This window comes from Salvia splendens, chromosome 13 (assembly GCF_004379255.2).
Source record: "Salvia splendens isolate huo1 chromosome 13, SspV2, whole genome shotgun sequence".
NCBI classification, from domain to species: domain Eukaryota; kingdom Viridiplantae; phylum Streptophyta; class Magnoliopsida; order Lamiales; family Lamiaceae; genus Salvia; species Salvia splendens.
Genome location: NC_056044.1, coordinates 8,757,308 through 8,767,297, shown reverse-complemented (window position 1 = coordinate 8,767,297; position 9,990 = coordinate 8,757,308). Strand labels below are relative to the sequence as shown.

The 9,990-nt window shown below is 32.6% G+C and overlaps 1 protein-coding gene across 1 annotated transcript; it reads left to right on the top strand.

Annotated features, from left to right (window-relative positions):
* The first annotated feature begins 9,585 nt into the window (after positions 1 to 9,585).
* LOC121760442 (zinc finger protein 10-like) lies at positions 9,586 to 9,990 on the top strand. Its single transcript, XM_042156108.1, has one exon. It carries the CDS (start codon positions 9,586 to 9,588, stop codon positions 9,988 to 9,990), a length of 405 nt encoding a protein of 134 aa, XP_042012042.1.

The window sequence follows — 9,990 nt, the reverse complement described above, 5'->3', positions numbered from 1 at the left end:
ATCAAGGATGAAAAAAGTCGAGCCAACGACTATAAACAAAGGCGCTGATTGGGAGGCAACCCAAGTTTTTATTTTTCTTTTACTTTTGATTTCTTATGTTGGAGGTTTTGTTTGCTCAATTCTTTCCTCTAACATTTATTTTGAATTGAGTGTTTCTTTTTGTAGGTTTTGTTTCTTTTTGTAGGAGCAACATGGAGATAGGACTCATTTGGAGCTTAGGGGGAAGCACACCCACTATAGATTTCATGCCAAGTTTGGGGGAGTTTTCTTTCCCTTTATTTTTTATGTTCTTCTTTGTATGCATTGAGGACAATGAAGCATTCAAGTTTGGGGGGGGGGGTTGTTTGAGTTTCAATGATTTTTATGCATGATGCATGTTTTTTTTGGGTGTATTGTATGATAAAGATGTTTTGAATCTATGTATTTGACGGGTGCATGTTAGATCTTCAGCTTTCTGGTTGGGAAATCTTGCTTGATTTTACTTAATCTTTGAAGCTTAGGATGGATGGAATTTGTGCATGAATTTATTTGAAAAAGCATATTGTGATTACTTCCGATTTCTTGAGTTGAGGAGAGTATGAAAGTCACATGTCTTGTGGAAATTATCTTGGATTGATTTGCTTTATCGAGTGAAGTGCTTTCATTCATTTGTGTTAATGATTTAGGAGGATAAGACACTAGGATGAACTCCATGGCCAAATGATCACATGCCTAGTCCAACAAATGATCCCCTAGAAGTCACTTTGAGATTAATTCCCTATTGTTTGTGTAAACACTTAGCCGATCACTTAGCTACTTAAATAAGCCTCATTTTAGCCTCATCAATAGACCTTGCTACTATTTGGGTGCTAAATACAAATTTGAGCTTTGTTGTTTGAGTTTTGAGTGTTGGGTGGTGTCTTGTAAAAGTGTAGACATTTTGAGACTTGATGTAATGCATAGGTGAAAAGAATGAAGTTCGTAGAAAAAAAAAGAAAAAAAGACGACCTCCAAATTTGCAAAAGTCGAGGTCTTATCTAAAAAAAATGGAAGAAAAAAAAGTTTGATGAAATAAAGTTAGAGCTTCTATATTTGTAAGATGTAATCTTGTCTAGAATGGATCTCAAGTTTGGGGGAGTGAGAGTTTGGTTGTAAAATCTTGTTGTTTGATCTTTGGAAGGAAGTTGTAGGGGGGAAGAATTTGGCACTCAAATGTGTAGACTTTGAGCTCACTATCCATATTTATCCTACATCATCCCTAGCCCCATTACAACCTTTTATCAAAGACCTTGGACCTTATTGTTGATACATTGTGGATGTTTTGTAAATAGCTTGGTAGAGTTGAAGAAGTTTGATTTGAAATCCGCGAGTCTATGTGATTAGTAATGCTTGACGAGTCAATGATGACGGTTTGAGTTGTATGATCTTATGCTTGGACTTACTTTGAAATGCACCTTGACTTGAAGTTCTAGGGTGATGAGTGATTGTTCTTGAGAGTGGGAAATCTTGATTGGAATTGTTGGGGTTTAGATTGTGTTATTCACGTCCCTACATGATTCTTTGTGATGAAAATTTTGTTTTTGTGGGTTAAATTTTGTTGAGTTATTGTGCTTAAAATACACCTTGCTCGAGGGCGAGCAAGAGCTCAAGTTTGGGGGTATTTGATGCGAAGCATATTTCCTATACTTTTTCCCCTTAGACTATACATTTTTATGTAAATTATAACTCATCAAAGAGTGCTTTATTGAAGTTTAGGATGTTAAAGCGGGAAGGTTGTCGGAAGTGCACACTTGAGGATTCCAGAACTAACACCCGGTCGGGTGTTTTAGCTCCAACACAACACCCGGTCGGGTGAAATGTAGAAATCATTCGGAGTCCAGAAACTTCGCCCGGTCGGGCGATTTTGTGGTACGAAACGCCCGGTCGGGCGATTTCAGTAAAGCAGGAGGAGTCCAGAGAGAACACCCGGTCGGGTGTTCTGACATCACCAAATCACCCGGTCGGGTGTTTCCCGCGATGCACCCAGTAGCAGTTCGCCCAGTCGGGCGAATTTCCTTTTTAATTTCGCCCGGTCAGGCGTTTCGGAGCTTCAACCACTAATTGGCAGTTTACTCGGCAATTGAAGAATAAAAAGAAGGAAAAGAATCAGATGAAGGGGAATTTTCATAGAAGAAAAAAGAGAGAAAAGGGAGAAAGAGAGGAGGAAGAAGAAAAGGAAGAAGTTCCGGCCAACATTCCGACGATCCGTCCAAATCCCAATTCCACTCAACGAGAGCATGCTTCCTATGGTTTTTATTGCAAATATCACTATGTGTTTAGGCTAAGCTCTTTATGTTGCTCCAAGTTGTAATCTAGGCTTTGTATAGAAGTTTTTACACCATTGAACTCATATGTTTGTTACCAACAATGTGCTTAATGTTATTCACTATGTTTTTGGCTAATAATGTAGTGTTATTATTTCCTTTGCTATTGTCTCTTTAACATAGTTTAGGAATGTTTGATTGTTGGACTGTTATTGAATTAGAATTGTTCAAAGGATAATTTGATAGTGGATTAAGTAGGTGATCATAGTAGTGTTTATTTCTGTAGCGCTTCGTAGGAGTTTATAAACATTGAAGATTGGTTCGTAGGTTATGTGTTCAGCTAATTGCGAACTACTCATTGTGTACATGTTCAGTGTATGTGATTAGGTTGATGTTTTAATCCCTTCATATGTTTCATTGTTAAAGGTGTAGAACAATACAAGCCTAGTGAGCAACTTGAAGTGACATATTTTCCCGTTCGAATAGTTTTTCTTTGGTTAACTTGTAGCTTTATTTTGTCATTAACTTTTGGAAATCAAAACCTTCAAAACAAATCACCTTTTAGTATGTCTTTCCTTTTGTTTTAGAGTTAAATAATCAATTCCTTCCCTGCGGAGCGACACTCGAAGTATTACATTCGACGCTGTATTCTTGCAGTATTGCTGTAATATTAGAGCTATTTTATTAAACTTGTGTGATCTTATACTTGATAATTGAACTCGAAATTTACACATCAGTTTTCTAGTCGCTTATAAATAGCGGTTGTCTTTGTTTTAAATGCAGTTTTGATTAATTAAGACTATTTACGTTTTCAAGAAACTAGAGTTTCTCTCATTACTCACCAGTTCAGTCATTTTTTACATTCCCTCTTTTGTCTCAAAGTAGATGTCACATGTTCTTTTTTAGTCTGTACCGCAAAAGATGTCGTATTTCCTTTTTGAAAAAATTTTTCTCTCACGTCAATATATAAACATATAAATTTATCTCTCCACTTAACACACAAAACAACATCTCCTAACATTTTATGTGTGTCATCACCCAAGTGTGACATCTATTATGGGACAGAGGTTGTACGAATAAGTTTTTTATTATCTTTCATACTTTATTCTATTTCCACTTTAATCTTTAAATTATGTGTCTAAAAGAAACAGGTCAACTATCTTGAGACGGAGAAGATGAAGATAATGAATAAAAGAAAGTTAAAGGAGAACAAACTCTAAAACAAATGACAATATATAGGAAAATTTAAATAGACCCTGAAAAGTATATATACTTAAATGTATAATACTACATGTTTTGGCCCAATGAGCTATGTATCGTGACAGGCCCCTCTGAATTTGAATTAACAAAAAAATATTGACATATTTGGATCTATAATGAGTGCAGGTGTAGTGAAATATCATCTGTCGTGTATGTAAGAATCCCAATAGATATAAAAAGAAACAATATTCACGGCTATAATAAAGATTACAAAGATAAAAACACCATATTGTATATGTGAAAATGTATTACTAAGAGTTAAAAAGAGGGAGAGAGGGTGAAGGGTTCCACCACAGGTGAAAAATGATAGACAAAAGTGGTAGTACTTTGAGGGGAAGATGTAAAAGGGAGAGGGGTTGTTTTTAGTGATAGGAAATGAGAGACAAGTTCATCAGATATGGAATAAAGAAGCAAGGTTGAGTTAGTTCAGTGTTGAGCAGTGGGTAGATGTCACCACCATTTACTCATTCTATCTTTGTCCTTTTCCATTCACTCATTTTGTACTACACTATTCTCACTCTTACACAAATTCATCATCCACAAAATAGCATCCTATTCCTCTACCTCCTCTTTGTCGTGCTAGGGTGAATTTTGAACACCAAACTTATTCATTTGTAAAAATGCTACCTAGTGGAGTAACAATCACATGTTCAATAATGTTTTGCAACTAATTATAGTACTACAATTTAGATAAAGTATTTATATAAAGTTATATGTAATTCCTTTGTCCCAACTAAGTTGAGTTGTATTCCGTTTTGGGATATTCCAATTAGGCTGTGTCATTTCTTTTTTTGATAAAAAACAAATTATTCAATTACATTTAATTTATTCCATCACCTATTTTACTCTCTCCTTGTCTTTCCTACTTTATTCATCTCTTTTACTTTTCATCACAATTTTTTAATCTCTGTGCCCAAAAGTTTTGACGTGACTTAGTTGGGACGGAGGGAGTATTAAAGTTCGTAGTCATATTAAATGTAGCAGACCGCTCGCTGGATCTACCATGTCATTGGTCGACCACTCTGGTGGACCGCTGGGTTCGTTCTTGCTAACTCAACGAATTGCTCACTTTTCAACACTGGCAATTCCGACTCCAAACTTGATATTTTCTTTTCTTAACCTCTTTTAAGCGATTTTTACTATCAAAACTCGATAAATTCGTTAAACAACCAATATACAAGAATGTAGACAAAATCATACATAAATCTGAAACAAGCATGTCTAACAACTAATTCCCTATATTACATATAAAAATAGGTTATTATCAATTTTCTAGATGTAGATCGATCTTGATTGAACCATGTAAAAGTCGTGTTCTTACATTACTCCATATAAAAATCAATTATCATCAGCTTTCTAATCTTGATTGAAACATGTAAAGTCGTGTTCTAACATTGCTCCATTCTTTCATGTTGATCCTTTTAACAATTTTTTTAGCATATGAACTACAAATATTGATCACACATGCTTAAGAGGATGATTTTTTTAAAAAAAAAGGGGCTCTAATTAATTATCCATCAAAGAATGGATTAAAAGATGTTTGGAAATGTAGCCAATGGAAACATGGGAAATAAAAAATTATCGTCTCATTGGAATAACTTGAGCTTTTAATTTGATCATTTTGAGCAAATTAAATCATAATGTTATTGACCGACTTTCCGATCAAATTGGGCCTACTGTGTGAAGCCCGTTAAAACCTCGAGGGAAGGTCTGGCCCACGCAGCCACGGTAATGTTTAATAAAATTCCTAAGAAAATGTAAGCTAAATTTGGTACATATATAAAAATAATTAAAAGAATTCGAGACATATGTCGTAAAAAATATAATATTTAACATGCATGAAAAATAGTACTTACAAGTAGTAAGTAAAGTTACACTCCGTTTGTCTCTAAAAAAGTTTTGTCACATATTTTCATTTTCGTTTGTTCCACAAAATTTGTTGCATTTTAGTTTTAATATTTTAAGTAGTGGGCCTCATATTCCACTAACTCATTTTCACTCATATTTTATTATAAAATTAATATATAAATATAAGACGTATATTGCACTAACTTTTTCAACTCACTTTTTATTACATTTCTTAAAATTCATGTGAATCTCATGTCGAGTCAAAATGTGACAAACTTTGCAGGGCGGAAAGAGTATATCATGATTCCAATTTGAGTGATAATACAGCAAAATATGGCAAATAAATTTGAAATTCTTTTTTTGATATACATAGGCATAGATATCAATCAATATTAAATTTAATTGAAAAAAAAAACAAATATGTTTACATAACTATGGAGTAAAACATAACAACAACAACAGTACTAGAATATAATAAAACATTAAATAAATTTAAACCATTTAAAATTATTTTTACTATACTTCATCTATAAATTTACTTTTCAATCCATATAAATTATTACTATTATTATATCAATATTATATTATTAATAAAACGATATTTATTAGTTCCCTCTATCACACTATATTCAATATATAACTCACCATAGGATTGGAACCAACTAAAAATAAGTAAGCATGGGACGATATTTTTTAGGAAAAATTAAGATCAGTCATGTTGTTTTCTATCAGTTGCAATCTTTTCTTCGTCCTAGCTAACGAGTAATGAGCCAACTGTGCCCCAACAAAATCACAAATGTAAATTATTAATAAGACCATGTCAAACTACATTGCTATTCTATTCAAACTACATTGTAACTAGGGGTGAGTATTCGAGTTTTGGTTCAGTTTTTTTCTCAAACCGAACCAAAAATGAAAACCCGAATTTAGTTCAAAACTCAAACCGAACCGAACCCAAAAACCAGAAAAATCGAAACCGAAAAACCGAACTTCAAAAAGCGAACAAAACCGAATAAACCGAAAATACTAATAGAATATATATATATATATATGTATATATATAAAATATATATAGTAATTCAGTTTTTCAAAAAAAAATTCCGCTCGAACCGAAAAACCAAATTTTTGTATTTTCAAAACCGAACCGAAAAAATCGAACCGAATTTCAAAATTTCGGTTGGGTTCGATTTGATATTCGGTTTCCGGTTTTTTTTCTCACCCCTAACTATAACCCAACACGATCTTGAATTTACGCCCAATTAAAAACGCAACTCCACGAGCTATGCAAACTCTAAAATATTTGTACGAATCAGAAAAATATTTTATTGAAAAAATAAAGTCTTTAAGTAAAAATTAATAACACAAGTGTATATTTAATTTAATGCCAGGTTGATCAGCTTACGGCGTGATGTAGCCTATTTATTATATGGAGTTAATTAATTTATTTAAGCTTGTGTAGTGGGTGAAAGGGGCTTTTCAATAAACTGTTGCCATAATCTACCCGACAGCCATCATAAAATTAATTGGATCGATTTTGATGCATCTGAGATCATGCCTTACTTGATCATATATGGACGATTCATAATCTATATATTTCATATGTTTCTTTTTTTTATTTTATTTAGCAAAAAAAGCCGTCGCTCACGACTGCAATAATATACTCCTAGTCCTATGTACCTAGAAAAAAATATTTACACGATGATAATGATTATATATTAAAGTGATGATGGTGATTGTGATGATTATGAAGAGGATGAATACAGAGACTAAAAACTGATCATGCAAATTATAATTGAGGTTATTTAAGTTAAGCTACAAAGATTGAATCATAATTCTTTTGTATTCATTTCAAAAAAAAATTCTAATCGACGATTATTTTGTAATATCATCACATTACTTTCAAAATATAACAATGTTAATTTTATACATAATCCAATAGGGAAGGGTTCCGGTTAAAACCTTTTTAAAATGAGAACTTTGAAAACTAAAATCATATTAGTTCTACGATATATTACATGACAAAACATATCAATTACTAATATTGAGTAAAAAAATTCATATAATGTCAGAAATTCACGAATCAACATACTGATATTTAGTAAAGAACTGATATGTTTTGTGATGGCAGTTGATATCAATGTATTTGCAAATTAATAAAGTTATGTGTTTTGACTATAAGAAAAGTTATATCATGGTCCATTTTCTAAATCAAAATTTATTATTTCTAGCATTAAAATGATATTATTTTGATGATAAAACAACATTTTTTTTGGATATATTTTGTCAAAATAAATTTGGAAGTTTCAATTTTATCACCGATTGAATGGGAAATCATTCAATGTTGTTACGGTTCAAAAGATGAAGGGTGTATACGAATATACTCCCTCCATCCCTGAAATTTTATCACATTTTTCCATTTCTGTCCGTCCCACAAAATTTGTTACATTTCACTTTTTACCTTTTTTGGTAATAGACCTCACATTCCACTAATTTATTATGACTCACATTTTATTATAAAACTAATATTTTAAAAGTAGGACCCACACCCTACCAACTATTTCAACCCATTTTCCATTACATTTCTTAAAACTCGTGCCCGATCAAACTGTGACAAAATTTAAGGCACGGAGGGAGTAAATAGTAGCATCTTGTTTTATCCACACTAGGCATTTTATAGAGAGAGATATTATGCTACGTGTTTTATATAGATATTATTATGAGCGCTATTTTTGTTTAGTTCACATTAGTATTTTATTTTATACATTTATTTAGATTATAATATTTTGAAATTATTAGTATTAAAAGTATAGATATTAGAGAATCTTAACAAATGAGCTATGTAATCTATCGAATTAATAAATTTAATAATAATTTTTGAGACATTAAAATTAAATATATATAAATAAAATAAAATACTATATCCGTTCCACAATAATTGTCATTCTTTTTCATTTTAGTCTGTTCCACAATAATTGTCACACTTCATTTTTACCATAAATGGTAAGTAGGTCTCACATTCCACTAATTCACTTCACTCACATTTTATTATAAAATCAATATAAAAAAGTACATTCCACTAACTTTTCCAACCAACTTTTCTTTACATTTCTTAAAACTTTGTGCTCACAATAAAAGTGACAATTATTGTGGGACGGAGGGAGTAAATAATACTAATGCGGACTAAATAAGAGTGATGCTCACAAATGATGGTAATGTAAGATCTATAATTAGCATATCAATTTTTCTTTCTCTAGCATATCAATTTATTCGTAAGAACACAAAATCATGAAAGGAAACGTACATAGTGTTTATTTTAAGTGAAGTTTTATATGATCCCCTACTTTTTACAAAAGGCAATATCACTACACTCCAATATCCTCGATCAAGTACCTAATTCTAATAAAACAAAGGGAAAAATATTATTGAGAGCATACCACAACAAAAAGAAGGTACGTACTACTAAATATGAAAATGGTGACAGTTAATTTAAATTGTTTATGTATGTACCGTGATTATCGGTATGACACGAACTTGGAAGATTGTATATCGACTTGAAAGATGGAAGAAAGCACACATACTATATATGTGACATTAATTTACAAGTTATATAACTTAAGCAAATAATCATAAATAAATATTAAAGCATACAGTAAGGGGGTTGTTCAGTTTGTATATCTCAGAATTAAATATGTAGTATGTTAAGTTCATGAGATTGAATCTCACAACTCAATCCAATGTGGATAATTATGTGATAATTAGTCATAGACACCCTCTCTAACTAAAATAATCTCACAACTCAATCCTAGACTATATTTTATGATTATTTTGTCTAACAGAACAACCATTTGATAATTAGTAAGAGTAATAATGTGAACTCAACCTTTACAAAACGTTGGAATACTTGAACTAAAAGAGAAAGATATGTATGAATAGAAAATATGATTGATTAATGAATGTAGTAAATTAAGTAGATAGACGGCCGGCCTTATTATTCCCTTAAGAAAGAAGAGTCAAATGAAAACATTAGACCGTGTCCAACTTAAACCCTAATATTGTCTTATTCATTCAATCACCATTTTTTCCTCTCTTATTTTCTTCCTACACACACATAAATATATATCCATCTACCTCCCTCCTCTTCTCCCCCCCCCCTCTCTCTCTCGATCTCAATCACGATCAATACATATATACGATTATGGATCGGGAAGAATCGACACACTCAAGCAAAGAAGTGTTGTTAGATGAAGAAAGCAAGGAATTGGGCGTTGGGAGATCGTACGAGTGCGTGTTCTGCAAGAGGGGCTTCAACACTGCACAAGCCCTAGGTGGCCACATGAACATCCATAGAAAAGAAAGGCTCAGAAACAAACCTAATTCCACCAAACAGCCTCAAAGATTCTACCCATCATCCGCGAGCACTCCTCGTCCTTACTTCCTCGCTGCTGATTTAAGTAATTCAACCCTGTACGAGAGGAACAAGCAGCCATCGGCCGATTGGAGGATGAGGATGAGCTTGGACTTCACACCGGCCATCGATCATCGGGGCATGGAGCAGGACAAGGAGTTGGATTTGGAGCTTCGACTTGGCTATGATTCTTGA

Bases quoted from the DNA above. Each gene is read 5' to 3' on its own strand.
- LOC121760442 (XM_042156108.1), top strand. From the start codon at position 9,586: ATGGATCGGGAAGAATCGACACACTCAAGCAAAGAAGTGTTGTTAGAT.